The sequence below is a fragment of the Xiphophorus couchianus genome, chromosome 19 (genome assembly GCF_001444195.1).
Source record: "Xiphophorus couchianus chromosome 19, X_couchianus-1.0, whole genome shotgun sequence".
In the NCBI taxonomy this organism is placed as follows: domain Eukaryota; kingdom Metazoa; phylum Chordata; class Actinopteri; order Cyprinodontiformes; family Poeciliidae; genus Xiphophorus; species Xiphophorus couchianus.
The window spans coordinates 1,782,335-1,801,128 of NC_040246.1; the positions used below are offsets into that span (position 1 = coordinate 1,782,335).

General features: G+C 40.3%; 1 protein-coding gene and 1 long non-coding RNA gene across 3 annotated transcripts in view; one reads left to right on the top strand and one right to left on the bottom strand.

The window, feature by feature from the left end:
• LOC114134673 (uncharacterized) lies at window positions 1-4,139 on the bottom strand. Its single transcript, XR_003593440.1, has 3 exons — window positions 3,974-4,139; window positions 899-952; window positions 1-796 (listed from the first exon to the last, which is right to left on the bottom strand). It is a non-coding gene; the product is annotated as an uncharacterized LOC114134673 (long non-coding RNA).
• Window positions 3,746-18,794, top strand: part of exoc3l4 (exocyst complex component 3-like 4) — a 25,702-nt gene continuing 10,653 nt past the window's right edge. The window contains exons 1-8 of one of the 2 annotated variants that reach the window (XM_028001398.1): window positions 3,746-3,991; window positions 5,004-5,545; window positions 7,786-7,911; window positions 8,767-8,994; window positions 11,552-12,170; window positions 15,664-15,781; window positions 16,639-16,764; window positions 17,388-17,488. In XM_028001398.1, coding sequence (XP_027857199.1) covers window positions 5,317-5,545; window positions 7,786-7,911; window positions 8,767-8,994; window positions 11,552-12,170; window positions 15,664-15,781; window positions 16,639-16,764; window positions 17,388-17,488 — 1,547 coding nt within the window. In that variant the 5' untranslated portion in view covers window positions 3,746-3,991; window positions 5,004-5,316. Of the gene's footprint in view, window positions 3,992-5,003; window positions 5,546-7,785; window positions 7,912-8,766; window positions 8,995-11,551; window positions 12,171-15,663; window positions 15,782-16,638; window positions 16,765-17,387; window positions 17,489-18,794 lie in introns of those variants that run through there. The other variant, XM_028001399.1, reaches the window with a different exon arrangement.

An 18,794-nucleotide genomic window follows, 5' to 3' on the forward strand; every position in this document is an offset into this window, starting at 1 on the left:
TTTGCAAACTTTTGTGAAAGTTATAAATCCACAAATTCCCACGCTTTTCTTGTGCTAATGCTAATTATTGCAGATTTTTTTTTGGCAAAAATTATGAAAAACATTGAGTTCAGGTGATGCTAATATTCTTATTTGTACTAAACAGCTGCCTCAGCTTTAATTGGTTTCAAATTATAGTCCATAATCTATACTGGTGAGGAATAAAATGGCGAATTTACCGTCATTCATATGTGCAGTTAGCACAAATGTTTCTAAATTAGTATCACAAATATTTGACTTTTATTGCAAATAATCACAAAAGCAATCGCACAACCCTGGAGGGACTGATCAATGGGAAAAGATGGTCAACATAATGTAATTTTAAGAATTTATTAATATTTTAAAAGCATGTTCATATGTTTTATCCATACATTCTGGCACAACTGGCCCTTTAAGAGCGTCCATGATCTTGATTTGGCCCAAAATTAAAATGACTTTGATCCTCCTGCTCTACAGGTGTTCTTGATTGCTTTCATGTCAACCCAAACTCCACCTTATCAAAACAGGTAACACACCTGAGCAGTGACACACTGTGCTTGCAAAAGGCTCTAACTGTGCCGAAAACATTCAAAATAGAAAACGAAGGTCAATATTGCCTTTAAACAACTCAACCTGCAACTAAGCGTATGAGCTCTTCCAGTCAATCATTACATAACGGCAATAAAATATAAAACTTGCTTGTCTTTGTACATTACTCTGATGCCAGTGTCATTTGCCATCTTTAAGACTGTGCCAGATGTTCCTTTTTGCAAAGGATCTAGAATCAGAAATACTTTAATGCAAATTTTATTTTAATTTTTTCTTCTTATTAAGTTAAGAAAATAACTATAAAATCTATTACAGCATAAGAAATACCCACCATTGATTCTCTTCTCTCTTAGAGACACAGGGCCACATCTGCCTTGGATCCATGCTGGTAAAGAGAAACACAGACATTACACCATTTAAAGGGGCAGTGCTATGTATTTTCCAAGTAGAAATGCACCCATTTTACTTGATTTAACACAATCAAGTAACTATGGTCTAATAGAAATGCTGTATGTATCATATATGACTTAAAATAAATTTGACTTTGTAATTTAACGCCTTGAAATTGGTTGAGCAGATGAGCAGTTCCACGAGGTGTTTCCTAATTGCTGTGGAAACTGCATCTCGAAGGCGGAGCTTCATCTCGAAGGCGGAGCTTCATCTCGAAGGCGGAGCTTCATCTTGAAGGCGGAGCTTCATCTCGAAGGCGGAGCTAGGCCTACCCAGGTTTTTTTTTTTTACCAGCGTTGCACTGCCTATAGCTCCTCTAATGAGCTCAGCAGATGAGCAGTGTTTGCTAATTGCTGCTGGCTAGTCTGAGGGAGTTGAGTTGGTCCATCCAGACACTTTACACAACTGCATGGTTGCCGTGGGAGATTAAAGGATTTCTCAAATCATGCATGAAAGACTCAAAGCAATACTCCAGGTGTATTTTTGATGAGAGAATAACATCATAACATGATGAAAACCTTAAATAAATTTATTTAATATAATGCTTCCCCGTTAGGGCCTGCAGACTGATTTCTAATTTGTGTAGAGGAAACTGTGATTTCGGCTTGACTACGATAGCTACAACTATTGAATTTGGACTGCCTCAGTGACATCTGTGTTAACTGTTTTGCAAATGGTTGAGAAAAATCTGTCAAACCAATGAGAAATGGTTAACGCGTTTGGAAGAGGACACGTCTTCCGCTCTGCTGAACTGAGGATAAAACCTGAGTGGATCCCAGTTTCTTTAAGCAGGTCAAAGCAATCAACAATACAGATTATCTACATGTTGAGAGCTATTGATAATGGAGGGTAAGTCTTTTCTCAGGTGTTCACACGCTGTATGGAAAATCTGGACATGAACTCCTAAACAGATGATTGCCACTCTTCCTGCTGAGCCACGGCCATCTTAAATGAGGGGATAACTTTGCACATCAAAATAAAAACATACTATCAGCCCATATGACCTAAACTACCTCCACAGTTTGACAGGCTTTTGTGAAGATGGTCTTTGCTCAGAAACATTAGGGTTCACAGACTCCACTCTCGCCACAGCTCTCCACTCGTTATGCTAATGCTGGCTCTCAATAGCAGCCATTGTGAAGCAGAGCGGCTGCTGAGTTAAGCAGCAGCTTAGCGATTATCAAAGTAGGAAACAGAAAACCCTGAACTGCCTGCCATGCTACATTTTAAAATCCACAACAGTAGCAGGAAATGAATAAATAATCTCATGAATGAATTATCCCAGACTATCTCAGACATCTACTGGAACTATTCAACTCTGCCGTTTTGAGCTGGTTATGTTTGAAATGACACGTTTGGAAATGAAAAAGATTAATTCACAAAATTAAAAAAAAAAATTTTTTTTGATATTTTTTGCATATCAAACGTTTTTTGTAAAAATATGTGGTATTTTGGGAGCATTGTGGTGTGACATATTAACTACAAAATGAAGGAAAAGGATAATGGCTGAAATTTGACCATTTAATGTGGGCAAACATGGAAATATCAGTGCAAAGAGGAAGATGGATATACAAAATATATGTTTGTTTTATGAGAATATAATTCAAGATTTTGGAAGTGAGGGCCTGCTGAAAATTTTTAAAGACTTAATACTTGTAGTCTTTTTACGTTTCCATTTACTCGTTAGAGCTGGAGGCTGAAGCTAACTGCTAAGCTAATGTGGACTGACGCCAATTTTATTATTATTTTTATCTCCTTTTTTTCGGTTCTAGCGGCCTGTTTAACAGCCATTCGACAGGAATGTGGATTGTGAGAGAGGAGGGAGACATGCGGCAAAGATTAACAGGCCAGGATTCAAACCTGTGACGGCGTAGAGGACTGAAGCCTCTGCTGGAGGTAAAACCTCACCAGCTTCACCACTGCGCCACCGCCGCGCCGGACCGCCGCCATCTTAAAACAAGTCCAACCTCACACGCCTCATAGCGGTTTAAAAATGCACAGGCTTTGTCATCAGCCTTAAAATCGTTATTATGTTCACATTTAGAAAGAAACTGATTATTTTTACACAGTTTAGCTCAGTTTTATTAGTATCCCGAAAGGAAACTGACTTGCAGCAAACATCATTAACAAAAATATTCACACAAAAAAAAAAACACAGGAAGAGAATGTAGGAGCTGGTGCATCACCATAGATAGATCTTTCTATCCATCTAATTCCTCTAACCTTATTTGATTCTGTTGTGCTGTAGGAGTGAAATTGGATAGAATTTCAAGTTATAACATTTACAAATTAATATGCTTTCGTGAAATGTAAGTCAAGACTCTATTCACATCGATTTATTACAACAGATGGGAATAAATTAAATCCAAACTGATGTAGTCTACATCGCCATCCAGTGGTGTGGGAAGATATTGCATGCAAGCTCTTGAAAAGAGTTTGACATTAACTATAGCTATAGTTTATGCATGCAGCTTTATGTATGTGAGGGATCCGAATGTAAGAGTAGGATGTTTAAATTACAAACTTAATGCACACATAAAACTCATTGTCATAAATGATTACATCTATTGATTTATGAGCCAAAATACAAGTTTCTGCATTCAGGAGAAAGAAATTTCCCTACTAAGTTACCTTTTTTTTTCTTAAAACAGGAAACCACCCGTCTTTCATTCCGTTTGTTTTCTGCCATTCAAGCAGTAATCATCACTTCCTCGTTGTGTAAATGGTTAACTCAAAAATCTAGGCACTTTGAGCTCAGATTACATCTACTTACAAAGGTGACTGTGTCCTTAACAAGCTGCCTGCGCGCCTTGTTTTGCTTTCTTCAGCTTCGTGCGACTTATTCTGTCCTGGTATTCTGACAACATGTTCTTAATACCTGCCTGAAAACTTTCCAAACGTGAAATTAGCGAGTCATGTTTGTGAAAAAAAAAATGAAAGCAAAACTGGATCTTACCCGAGCTGCCGTCCAAAGGTGAGGCAACGCTGTTCTTTTTTTTTTTTTTTTTTATTTAAATCTTTGTCCTTCGGTTTGGATTTGTGCCTGAAGGTAAACTCAGATGCAAAATACAATGACTTGCATGCTTTTAATTTGTCTTAACTAGCAGACAAATGGAACCTTAAGGTGGAAGTGACCTCACAGTCCTTACAAAATAAATACTGATTATTAGTATTTTCATACTTTTGAGAGGAAAAGCTTCAAAATACTTCACTTTATCTGCTAAATTGATACCCTTTTATGAATGAATGAATGAATGAATGAATGAATGAATGAATTTTATGCACTATAATTCTAGGACACATTGTTATTGTGGTCTTAAGTTAATATCTCACTCACTCACGTAGGATTTATTTCAAAAACATCTCATAAAGGTATGTGGAATGCAAACTGCTGCTCTTGCAAAATAAAACTACTTGAATAATTACTATTATTGTTATTAGCCAAGTAGAATAAAATCCCATATAAAATGTAGAACTGAGGAAGTGTAATGCTGCTATAATTTAGGAAGCACTTCAGAGAGATATAAAAAAAATGATTGACTTTTGGATTTATAAAGAACTATAAAAAAATAATTATGCTTTCTGAAGCATGGCATAAGTAAATACAGATAAACCATTTACATTTAATTCACAATGACCAAAACACAGATGTGTCAAAAACATGGAATAGAAAAAAAAAATTAAGGTTTTTCAGTTATCTTAAACCATTCATATGTTTTAGGTTTAAGTGGATCGAGCTTAAAATCATTCCGCTCATTAACAAATTTCCCACTGCAACTCCAAAAATCAGTACGAATACTGCAAATATGTAAAGATTTCATAACGGATTGTCTGACTTGATTTGACTGATTAATCACTTGCTGCAAAACGGACACATTAATGATTTACTCTCTGGGTGTGATCACAGAAACATAAACACTGAAGAAAGTTTTACTGCCTTGTTTTGGTGGCTGATTGCTGGTTGTGTGTTTGCTCTCTGCTTTCAGGGCTCGGAGCGAACCGGAGCAAATTTCAGGGGAAAGCCCATAACTATCTGTTAAAAGTCTCTCTGCAGCTCTTAATTTGCGCCGTGCCACTCCCCTCACACTGAACTTCTGTTATCAGAACTGCGCAGACTGGATCCTCTGTTATCTGTAAACAGAGCGCGCCTCTGCTAAGGGCCGAGAAACACCACAGAAAATCCACAGTTTGTTGCCCCCAGAAGCAGGGAGCGGACTCACTTTTCAATTTTCCAGGGATTTTATTTTAAATTTCCCTCCCGGCGATTGCGTCTTGCATGCTCCTGAGAGCTCACCAACAATGGATAAGTCCAGCGACAACCCGGAGGAGGACAGAGTATCCCTCCAGAGCAGCGGAAAGATGCAAGCGAACGGAGTGGTGAAAGAGGCTCTGGGCGTGCTCCAGACGTTCAGGCTGAGCATCAGGCGACCCGCCGAGAAGAGCCCCCGCTCACCCAAGAGGAAGGATTCAAAGGTCACACCCAGGGCAGAGTCAGAGTCGCCCTCCTCTCTACCGCCAGCCTCACCCAGTGAGTAACATTCACACTCAGCCCCCAAAGCTTGTCCTTCTCATAGCTTTTACCCCTAGAACAGCAGGTGTGATGTCATCGTAGTGACCCTTTGACCCTCTGAATATTCTCAGAAGAAACATGAGCTGAACACTAGAGTTGGTGAACTTCGTACCTGTTGGGTCACTGGTGTCAAAGTCCAGTCCTCGAGGGGCAGTGTCCTGCAGTTTTTAGATGTGCCACTGGAATGAAATGGCTTAATTACCTCCTCCTTGTGTAGATCAGTTCTCCAGAGCCTTAATGACCTAGTTATTGTACTCAGGTGGTGCAGCAGAGGCACATCTAAAAGTTGCAGGACTGCGGCCCTCGAGGACTGGTGTTTGAGACCCCTGTGTTAGGTAATCCTTTACACAGGGAGAAACTCTACTGAGAGCACAGCTAAAGAAGTCTGTGATCAAGCACACACAGTGTTGCAGTGTTGATTTTCCTTTGCTTAACTGTTAGAAATTTCCAAAAGAACCGTGTGAAGTTGAAGTTTTATTGGCCAACATCTTCAACTCTATATCGCCACTGATCCACTTGCTGGACTGTGGATAGTAGAAAAGTACGTTCAGTATATGAACTGTACATACTTAGAAACTGTGAATGCATTTTGTAAACTGAACACATGTTGGAATAGGTTTCAATAGTCACTTTTCTCTGCATGGCGGATGTTAAACTCGGACGGGTTGGTCCTGAGTAGCTTCAGCTGCAAAATAGATTAAAGAGACCTCAAAGAAAAGGTCGAGCGTTGTTGTGTTTGGGCGTAAATAGAAACTCTTTGTCATATCAACAGATAAGCTCAGACACTAGACATTTGCTGACACTTTGGTGAATTCAGGTTTCTTTGTTCAAACCTATCAAGGAAATGAAAGTAAAACTAAAGAGGACAAACATGGTTCAGTTGGAGTGATGTGGCGATATTTGCTTAGTTCAAGTTGGTTGAGAATTGAAACCTTTTGTCATTCCCTCTTTGTTTTTCTGGTTGGTCCTGTTCAGCAAACTCATTTTCTCACTAATGCAAACTCTGAGCGTATGCAGAGTTTGCACTCAGAGTGACATATTATTAAAACTCAAACGTCAGCAAATTTTAAATATAGAGCCCTAACCCTGCCCAAATATTTAAATATAGAGTACTTTATTAACATTTTTTTGACTCTTTTTCAGTCAATCAATAACCAGACCAATAACAGACGTTGCATTATGTCAAGTGCCGTCATAAAAATCACCAACACGCATCAAATATGTCAGCCTGTGTTCTGTTAATAATGGTTCAAAAGCAACTCCAACAGGTGGGCTTTTAGTCTTGATTTAGACAGACTCTGTTTCAGCTGTTTTGTCATTTTGCTGGCAGTTATTTTATTAAAAAGTTGCTCCAGATAGAAGAGAAACCATGTGAGAACCTAATCTTTATGTCGCTCTTTTGTGATCTTTGAATCCAGGTTTGAAATTCCCTGTAGACTTTCCCCTGCATGGGACTTCAGTAGCCAGATCTAGTAAACACTAAAACTTCCCCAGATACTTACAAAGCATGACCTCGAATGTTACAAAATGCAACATGCAACATAATTGAGCTAATATTCACATCTCGGAGGCTTTAAAATTCAGGTAATGTGGGACAGAGTAGGCAGAAGATAGTACCTTAGAAATTAAAAGGTAAAACAAAAGGTGGCAATACACTGGTCTGTTAGAATATCACCAAACTCATCCCTGAAATATTCAAGGCAACAGCGAAATTGCCTTTTTTTTCATCATGTCACATTTTACCTGATGTCCCAAACTTCTGACAGAGCAAAACAAACACTTTAAATCTCTACAGGTGGATGGACAAACCCGTGTGTTTTAGTGGTATTAAATGTTTCGTCCAGATTTGTCCTGTAGGCCAGTGGTTGTCTGGTCGCTCTATCTATCACCTGCTATGTTATGAGGGTGAGTTTATCTTAATGCTTCAGTTTCATTTACTGTTAGTCATGTGACTTTGTGTTAATAGTATTTACTGTCGGCTGACATGCTGACAGTATGTCAGGAAAAACCTGCTTATGCCTTTGTGGTTCCCTGTCAGAGCTCTTTAAAAGCAGTCCATTGGTTACCAGCTCAGATTCATTTGCACTACTCAGCTGGTGACACACACACAAATATATAAGTTACATCTGCTGATGCACGACTTGACACAATTTACTCAGTGTTGCGCTGACATCGTCTCTTCCCCGTTTTTCCACCAGGTCTTAGCGCGGGCTCTCCAGCTGCGTCACCCTTGAAGACCAGAGGGGGCTTCTTTCAAAAAACGGACGAAGATCTGGCAGACATGACACAACACAAACGCAAGCCTCTCGCTCGCTCAAAGACAGGTACGTCTGCCAGTCAGCATAGAACCAGTTTGCTTCCACAGTCTCAAAACCAAACTTCTGTCTCTCTTTTTTCCTGTCCTTTATGTTTGGGGTCAGTGGAGGTCATGGGTTGCACTGTGATTGGACAATGTTTCTGTTGGGGGTGCAACTCTGTGACGGCCTACAGAATTTGGGAACCGGTTGAGCCCTGCATGGGTAATTGTTCAACAACATGTTTTGAAGTGAAAGTAGTTTTGCAGTGGTTGGCATGCAAATGAGCCACATATTCAGGATTGGCTGGCTTGAACAGCTTTTTTTCCCCTTTGCTTTTCTCAGGTTGTCTGACAGTTGAATTAATTTATGTGTTTCTAACCTTCATTTCATAATTGGTCAGTCATTAATTTGAAAGCAGTGCAGAAGTCACGCCGCTGTGTGAGAGAACAGCGAGTGTATGATGAGCTTCTGGTATTTCGACACGTTGATAAAACGACTACAGCTCTGGCATGTTTAAACATGTTTTAGCATCTTAAGTTAGCAGTTAGCATGGGTAGAGTGGCTAACTAGATAATCAGAAACCTTACTGTGACACTGAAATTTCTAAATGGATGCCAACATTTAAAAAATAGAACCTGTAGAGACGTGGAAGCTGAAAATTCTACTGTAAAGTAGTCATTTCACTGTAACATATTCAGCCTTCCTGTTATTTGCTGAAAGTTTCACTCTGATTTGCTCACAGCACAGTTTCCTTATAAATCACTTCTTACGGATTTGATGTTTCCTCTGACCTCACTCACACTAAAGCAGCTAACTGACTCTTCTTGTTCCCCAATAAGACGTACGGTGCATTCACCGAAACTGCGTGCTTTCTGTGCTCAGATCCCAACATGTCCAAGCTGACCGACTCCCTTCTGAAGAAAGGATCCTCAATTCGCAGAAGTCTGAGATTTCCCTCCAAGAAGGAGAGCGACAAAGCGGCCAGGCAGGAGCATCCGGCCGCTGAGGCCCTGCCAGAAATGAGAGAGGAGAAAGAAACGGAGATGGAGGAGATGGAGGAGATGGAGGAGCTGTACACGCTGCCTGAAATTCCACACACACCACTGTCAGGTACGCACCATCACAGGATATTTTACGCTCCTCAATCTGTTTATTTGGGTACAGCCGAAGCAGATGTAAAGGGAGAGAGTTTCTGCTCTGAGGCCTTTCGTCCTCCCTCCACATTGCTACATCTAGACGATAAATATGGACTTTTCCTCCCATCTAGAAGCTAAAAGATGCCTTTCCCCGCAGAGCCTTTGAAATGTCAGAGCACTCTGCTTGGTGGAAGGTTCTGTAAGAGGTGGAGCTGGGTCTCTAAAAGGAACCGCAAGCCATCATTACTGTCATTCTTTATAACTTTGTTTTTCATCTTTTGACCATTTAAATTATGTACTGCAAATAAGAGGTACTGCATTTTGTTATGTGTGCATGCCAACAGAATATCACTAACTGACCTAAAAACACATTCCCAGTTTAAATGGCCGAGACGTAGAATAATTGTGATGATTTGCACAACAAACTGTACAAGCTGACATTTCACATATTAGAGAAATGCTCAGCTGTGGGTTTCAGTTATATTCACACCCCATGAACTTTTTCACATTTTGCCACATTACAACCACCAAACTTAACTGTAATTTAACAGGACTTCACGAGGTGGACTAGTCAAAGCAGGAAAGTGAAAAACAAACCCAAAAACATTTTCATTGTCTATTGCAAATAAAAACCCCCGGAAAACTGTGGCATACATTTGTATTAATCTCTTTACCACAAGACCTGCAAGACACTGCAAACGCGCTCTGGTCAGATCAGGCCGACATGTAAGGGGGATGCTGTTCCATGGCAGGAAGAGTGACAGCGCTCAGAGTGCACTGAAGGATGGATGGATGAAAACCTGTTGTTTTCATCCATCCATGACATTGTATTATATTTAAGAAGCAAAGTTTGTACTGCCCCGCTTGTTCACCGTTCTTGTTTCTCACCGCTTGTGGGGAAACCAGAATTACGAATAGAAAAATTGTTTCTCATGCAGCTCCAGTCATCCAACTGTGTCTGTACATGCAGGTCTCTTCTTTGCCTCTGTTTTTGCAACACAAGCAGCTAAAGATAATCTTGTTTCAGCTACAAACACACAACGTCACAGAAAATGTCTGCAGTGTAAACGTTCACAAGGGAAGATAATCCACTTCAGTTAAAACTGCTATGGGAGATTTAGTTTTATTTGAAGAAGTTGATGTTGGAGGAGGATGAGTTGAACCCATTTTGCAATTTCCATTAAAGTTCTTACATTAATGGGCAAACAGTGTACATAATCAACCAGTAATGACTAATAAGGAATTCACATTACAGATGCGCTGACCTCAGCTTTGTGCTTAATTTTCAATCAGACGTTTTCATAAATATTAGACTGACTTTAGCAAGTTGCGACTATACATATAATTTTAGTGGCAGCGTTGAAAATATTACTTCTTTTTAAGCTTCTTGCACTGGTTGAATATTAGAGGGCAGTGATTTTAAAACGGTTACAAAATGACTGGGGCAAAACATTTTAAATTGCCTTTAAATTGCTTTCACAAGCTAATCGCTGGATTTCCAACCATACTAGCGATTAGCTTGAAAAGCATGCTAGCATTACCGTCTCTGTAATGCTAGCATGTCAAAATCTCCATCTTAACTTGGAGATTTGGTCAAATTTTGGTCAGAGATTTGGCTCCAATTCCAGTGTTTTACATAACAGACTGAAAATGAAGGAGCAAACAGACTCAGAACTGACGTCAGTAGATCTCAAGAAGGCTGATTGAATGTTTGCTGATATTTTTTTCCTTGACTGTAACGTTTGCTTTGTAACCAGTGGTTCAAATTGACTTCATTTTAAAACACTTTCCTGATACTGAAAGTGACTAACTTTAAGTGACTCTGGGGTACCTGAAAAGTGTTAGGGTTAATGCAGTCTGAAATGACTTATTTTGGTGCATCTGTTACTGGAAAAAATGTCTGATTTTTGAGTTTTCGGTTTCTGCATCACAGGACAGACGCAGAAGCTGCCATGTTCTTACAACTGTAGTCTTCTCAGGGTTCTCTAAAAGATTTCTTTGGACTTTTTAATTTATTTAACGTTACTTCCAACAACGTCAAGTAGAAGCAAGTTGAAACAGGGCTTGCGATATCTCTTTTGTGACTTGCTGCTGGTTTTAAAGACAAATTTTGTAATGCTGCTTCCCCGTGTTTCCTGTTGGGTTTGGATTGTTTATATGAAAGCAGCAGATTAAAAAATGGATTATGACGTAGAAACGTCAAGGGATTCGTTTGAAAATGAATCATTCAGCTTCCAGTAATTTAGAGTAAAACTGATCAGTGTTTCCCAACCCTGGTCCTCCAGGCTCACTGTCCTACATGTTTTAGAGGTTTCCCTGCTTTAATGTGCCTCATTCAACTGATAGCAGTTCAACAAACGCCTGTTAATCAGTCATCAATTGAAATCAGCTGGACTGAAGCAAGGAAACACCTAAAACATGCAGGGCAGCGTGGCTTGAGGACCAGGGTTGGGAAACACTGGTCTAAGTGACTCTAAAGGCATGAAAAAAAGAAGACATATCTGTAATTTTTTTTTTTTTTTTACCTTCAGTTATGCAGATCAACAAGCTGATAGAGATGGAGGTTCTGGAGGAAGCTCATCTGAACCTGCTTGCCATGCGACTGGAGTTTCAGAAGGAGCAAGAGCAAACTGGTGACGACTTCCCCATGGAGATGGCTAAGAAGGAGAAAGACCTGGCCCTCCTCTATACGGACCTCAGGAAAAAGATTTGCACCATAGTCTGTGATTCCAATTCCTTTCCTGCCAGGAACAAGGCACTACTGGTCCACGTGGCTCGCATCATCCAGGAGGAGGAGAAGAGGGCCGAGGAGCCAGGAGGCCTACCAGACAGCTGGATGGAGGCCTGGAAGGAGGCAGTGTCCCAGGGCGTGCAGGTCAAGGTCAACGGCGTTCATCTGGAGAGGAAGGAACAGAATCTATCCTGGTTGGCGGTCCATCTCGGGCTCCTGGGAAAAACTATTGTGGAGGATTTGGAGAATGTGAAGCGGGAGCTGCGATGGTCCTACCCACCCAGCTTCAAAGTCTTCAGCACTTATGTGAAGAGCTACCACAGAATCGTCGGGCAGCACTTGAGGAAGCTGGAGCCGCAGGTGACCGAGCTAAAGGATCTGTACGCTCTGCTGGACTGGATCCTCAATAAATACAAGAGGTGAGGGAATAAAGGAATGTTTTGTTACTGTATTTCTATTGGAAGGTTGTCAATCTGGTGCTCTCAATGTTTGAAAGACAATGGACTTAGAATGGCTGCATAGGCAGTGGTAAGGGTGTTCCTTGTACCCACTGGGATGGACAAAACTTTTTAAACATAGTCATTGGTTGATGGTGTGTGCACTGTCCTGCAAAGATATTCATACAAACAAAAACTTTAACATATTTTAATTAGATTTTATGTGACTGGACAATGCAACGTATTGCATTGTGAAGTGAGGTATGTGTGCATTGGAATTACACATAACCACCACCACAAACGTTAGCTGGGAAACTGGTCAGACTTAATGGAAATAAAGGGCAATGCAGGAAGAAAACCTTTAGGAGACTACAGCCAACTTAAAACTTGCCCGGAAAACCCTAAGCTGGATGGCAACCATAGATAATCGGCCAGAGCTACAATTAAATATTTAGATCCAGACACCATTTCATGACCTATGTTGCCAAAAGTATTTGATCATACCAGAGGTGAAGGTGAGTCAGGAGTGAAGAGCTTGTCCTGTAGCCTCTGAGGTTTGAATCTCCACTCCATCTGTATCAGTCGTTGTGTCCTTGGGCAAGAAACTTCATCCGACTTGTCTGCTGGTGGTGATCAGAGGGGCTGATGATGCTGATTGCCAGCAGCCTCATTACTGTCAGTCTGTCCTTGGGCAGCTGTGGCTACAATGTAGCTAACCACTTTGTGTGAAGGCGTGTGGGGGTGTATGTGTGTGAATGACTGAATGTAGTGTAAAGCGCTTTTGAGTCCTCTGGACCAGATAAAGTTCTATACAAGTGGAGGTCATTTACCACTTACATTGTCTGCATTTACACACAGACACTACTCTCAAAACGTTAGGGGTAATTGGATTTCAGGTGAAAGTTGTGGAAAATGTAAGATTCCACTCTACCATTATATTATAACAATAGGGCATTGATGTAAAATCAGTAAATGGGGAGTTCCTCATGTCAAGCAATGCATTGAAACAAACTAACAACCAGTGCTGGGAATGCCACAACAAAAATGTCAATGTCTAAATAACGTGTCATGTGGCCTTCACTATCAACAAAAACATCTTATGGTGTTCACAAGTCATTCAGTCGACTCATTGTCTACAGAGGCATGGTGTCCCAGTCTTCCTGAAGGATGGCCCTTGGGTCATCGAGATTCTCTGGTACAGAGTTAAGAGACTCTACATGACTATTCAGATGATCCATCCATCCATCTATTTTCTTCCGCTTATCTGGGGTCGGGTCGCAGGGGTAGCAGCTTCAGAAGGGAGGCCCAGACTTCCCTCTCCCTGGCCACTTGTTCCTGCTCCTCCGCGGGAATCCCAAGGCGTTCCCAGAGACATAGTCCCTACAGCGTGTCCTGGGTCTTCCCCGGGGCCTCCTCCCCGTGGGACGTGCCCGGAGCACCTCACCAGGGAGGCGTCCAGGAGGCATCCTGACCAGATGCCCAAGCCACCTCAACTGGCTCCTCTCGATGTGAAGGAGCAGCGGCTCTACTCTGAGTCCCTCCCGGATGACTGAGCTTCTCACCCTATCTCTAAGGGAGAGCCCAGCCACCCTATGGAGAAAACCCATTTCGGCCGCTTGTATCCGCGATCTCGTTCTTTGGGTCATGACCCAAAGCTCATGACCATAGATGAGGGTGGGAACGTAGATCAACCGGTAAATCGAGAGCCTCGCTTTTTGGCTCAGCTCTCTCTTCAGATGATACCAGAGGTTGTTTTTTTTAATGAAATTCAGGTCTGGAGAAATTTCTGGCCACTCCATTCAAGGTACCTTAGTTTTCAGTAGCTGTTCCTTACCGATTTAATGTTGATGAGTTCTAGCACTGCCGTCCATAAAGGTGAAATCAGGCCTGTGTTGTTCAAGCAGAAACACAACGACTGGAGTGATGGTGTGATTCAGGTAGTGCTGTCTTGTCACTGTACTATTCACAAGGTGTAGGACAGTTCTGAAACATCTTCTGACGCTGAAACTCCACCACCACCAAAGGCTCATCTGGTGACAACAGTGGCTGATGCCTGGCGCTCTCCTTGATGCCTCCAACATCATTGGCTACTATCATTTCTGCTCAACATGAATCGACTTTCATCAGAGAACAACGCTGAGACCTACTGGTCCCTAGTCCAGCTTAAATGCTCCCTGGAGCAGAAGCCATGCAAGATGACGGTGCTTGTAACAGGTTGTGTGGTCAGGTACTCTTGCAGGTCATCTAGCACACAGACACACAGTGGTAATGAACTTGAGTGACATCTCATTGTTAATTCATCTACTAAAGGTTTTCCACAAGTTTTAGGAGTGTGTTTATTGAGATTTGTGGTTTAGTCAGGTCCTTTCTCAACAACACTGTGAAACAGTCTAGTTTTATGATAGTTCTCCAGCTTTGTTGTCCTCACTGGCAAACCCACACTTGTACATTGGGTTGCTAATGTAGTGTGCTAACCAGAAAGACAGATGGAGCTTGCTAGTCTGTTGCAATTGGCTCTGCAGAAAGCTGGCAGCCTTTGTGTCCTTTTTGGCTCAGCATCAGCATCGTGCTTTTATGTGGCCTAAGAATTTGAAGCTGAGTTGCTCCCACTTTGTCATAATACCAGGAACAGAGTACTATCACATTTTGTAAGGAGGAAATTTCACAACTGGACAAATTGCACAGTTTGTGACCTACCATGAAGGAATTCACAAAGTTCCTGAGTGAAAGCCATTCTTTATGGATGTTAGCAGGAGCGGTCGACACACCTGAGTTGAATGATCTGTAGGGGTGTTTGCATTGACAATCACAACAGAAAACAAACATGTCTGGGCAGCAATAACATATATTTGTGAACTGGAGTACCAGCAAAAAGGAGGCGCTGAGGAGGAAGTTTTAAAAAACAGCACAGATCATTTTGCTGACATTTTAACTTTGTTTTGCTGTTGAAACAGACCACACCAAACCAACATGCTGTGCTTAAAACACAAAGTTGGAGTCTTTAAAAAAAACAAACAGCTGGTCTGATATATAAAAAAACCTTGATACGGGCAGAATGGAAACATTAAATTCAGGTCATGGACACGTTTCTCACAAATTAGGTAGAGTCATGAATTCCACTGTCAAGTACACAGAATCATTCTTTGTATTTACTTTGAAACAAAGTCTGTATAATACAATACTCTAAACTGCAAAGTAGAGAGTGACCACTGAAATTTTACTAAATCTGATCATTTTAATTAACTCCCTGACATACTGCAATTGGCTGCAATTTCTTAGAAAATTCTGGATTTTGTAATATTCAATTTTTTTTTTCATGTCACGAGGAAGTCGTGTGATCAGATCTGACTCTAAGTCAAAAGGTCTGTTCCCATGAGGCCTTCCCTCAGTGGGACATGTTGCTTTTCATTTGCTACGGTGCCAGTCACATGTCACAACAACAACATGTGACTGGTATTATTTTTCACTCCCACAGTGAGAAGATCATGGGAAGTTTCTCCTTGCAGCCGGACATGGCGGAGGAAAGTGCTGAAATGCAACTACAGGAAGGATTCCTGAAGCAGCTTTTGGAGAAGTACTGCTGCAAAGTAAAGGTAACAAAAAAAAGGAAAGAAAAATAAAATCTTTTAAAGAGGAAGGTCAAGCTGGACCCTTCACAATAAACAACAAACATTAGCAACACTGTTGAAATCATAAGACAGTTAAAAAAACACAAAAAGACAAGACAGAGACAAGGGCAAAGGATAGAATTGACATTACATTTTTAGCGGAAGTACGTGCAGGTTTCTTTAAAATACCTTTACAAGTTCCTAATGATACGAACAAGCTCAACTTGATCACCTTTTGAAGTTTGTTCCAGTCTTTTGCTGCAGCATAATGGAAAGATACTGTAGTTCTTCATATTCAGATTTAATTTGGGGAACAGTGAGCATAATGTGAAGCGTGTGCTGTTACTCTCTGTCCTTGAAGCAGCTAAAATAAAATAGTTATTGAAACATATTAGAATTATTATTATTATTATTATGCATCTTGTATTCTTTAAGCTTTCTAGTTGCTGGATTGCCATAGTATATGAATATTTGTGATGACAGTTTAACTTTAATGTGAAAGTTCAGTAAATTTGGAAAAACAAATTTTTTTTACCTTGTTGCACTTTTACTTTTGAAGCAAATAGGAAAACGTCTTCATGTTGACTACAGTGTTATTTTTGGACACTGGACGTCTACGTCTTTTAAAACAGACAAATGAACACACCCTAATATTGAACTGTCATTTACGAACAAGAACATGTGATTTCAGCTCAAATCAAATTTCCAAGTAATCAGCCTGAAATGATCCCGTTCCTTCCTGCTGAGACTCGTGTTTTGACAGCACTGGCCTGCTGCTTCTCTCTGTGTTGGGGTGTGTGTGTGTGTGTGTGTGTGTGTGTGTGTGTGCGCGCGTGCTGCAGGAGGACATGAGCGCCGTGCTGGACAGAGTGATCGAACTCGAACATGAGACTGTGTGGAAAGACAAGACGGAGCCCCAAAGGGAAGACAACCTGCTTCTCTCTCCGTTTCCTATGGACATTTGGACTGTAAGACGCCCACAGTGATAAATCATTCTGCTTTAATTTAGCTAATAAAAAGCAGAGTAATTTTTAAAAAATCTATATTTGTGATAAGAAATCATGACGATTTAACACCTTAAATAAAACAAAGTAAAATTTTCATTCCGCTTTTAAATTCTACCTACCAGCAGAAAAGATAATTTTCAGTCAGTGTGTTAATTAATAATCCAACCTATGTGAACATATTAGCTGTAGCCTTGTCCTGCTAACTCTACTTGAAAAAGAACATAAGCCGATTATATTTACTTACATTCTAATCAAAATGTTTAGCTGGAACTTCTTATTAAAGTGAAGTAGCAAACGTTATTAGAGTTCAGCCATTTTTAAGCAAACTATTGTGCTTGTTTCAGCTTTAACTTTCAATTTGAATGGGTTTTTTTAATACTCTCCACAATTCAGTTTTATAGTGTATTATTTCAGTGCTTTTATTAGAAATGATCTCACATTTCTCACACACACACACATATATATATAACTGTTCCTGAAATTTGCACATAAAAGTATAAATATCATCATCATCTAACATGTAATGCAGGGTTGCATCCATTTGATGGCAGCAGAGAGCTTCATGTTTCTTTTTCTGCCTGCAGGTGGTTCAAGGAAAAGTGGACCACTCTGGAAAACTGGACCCTGATCTGGTGAAGAAAGTCATCGTTTCCTGCCTGGAGGAGTTGAAAAGTTTTCCCAGGAAGTATGATTACAAATAATACTAATTTTAGCAACATGCACATATTTCACATGCTCAAAAAGTTAAAATTCATCTTTAAGTCTTGATTATGTAAGTTATTGTGATCAAAAGGATTTGGTGTAGAACAAAGGAAATATCTCCATAAGAGACTTTCACTCAGTTGCGTTGGAAACCATCACAACAAAAACACTTCAAATGAAGTAAAAACATGCAGATAAAACCCAGAGTAAACCTAGCAGATTAATACCAGTGAAAAACTCAAAGTTTGTTCAATAGAAAATAAAGTGAAGCCAAAAAAAACAAAAAAAAAGATTTTAAACAGAAAAATTATTTTGGATCTGAAGAAAAGTTCGAAACTGACAAAAAAAAGAGACTTGAAATTAACAAAATAGATTGAAAATAGAGTTGAAACTGGAAACAAAAGTCCAAGTCTGCTTTTCAGCTTCAAATTGTTTTTCTTTTGAGCAAAGTTCATGACCCTGATTTAGCTCCATACTGTTAGACTCACTGAGGTCAGCTCCCCACAGGGTGGCGCTAAGACGAACTACAGGTTGGGATTTCATTTTCAAGCCTCAAAATAGCATTGAATTCATGTAACTAACTGGCCAAAAGCTCAAATAGTTCAGGCAGCCATTTCAAAAGTATTCACATCATCTATGTTTTCACACATTTTTCTATCTAGACTTGACTTTATGGCACATAAATATCTTTTAACTGAATTTTGTGAAAAAGACCAACATGTTGCCACTAATTGTGAAGCAGAGGGTAGTTTACTCCTAAAAATCTGAAAAGTATGACGTGCATTTGCATCGAGTCTCCTTTACTTTGATCCCCTTGAATGAAATCCAGTTGAAGTGTCTTCAGCTGTTCTAGACGCAGTAAATCTGTTTCTGGCCTCAAAGGTTTGAACAAACAGGAATATGAACCGTGAGGAACCCAGCAAGACGGTCAGAGAGGAAAATGTTTGGAAGGATCCAGAACATTTCACTGAGTTCTGTTCAGTCTGTCATTAGGAATAAACAAACACACATATGAGCCTAAAATGGAACTGTTTTTATAGTAAGTGCAAAATGTGGCCAAAAATAAAAACATTCAGATAAAGTCAGATCCCAATTTCTCCATTTCTATTTGAGGGGTTTCTGAAGCCGTGTGTCATTGCCCTTCCACTCTACAGTCATGTGCTACTTTGTGTTTGTCACGAAATGCAGTGAAGAGGCGGTGAGGATGACGCCGAGGACCCAAGTTGGAGTGAAAGGATGTTTTTAATGATGATATAAATACAAATCCAAAAATCCAAAGTCCAGGCAGC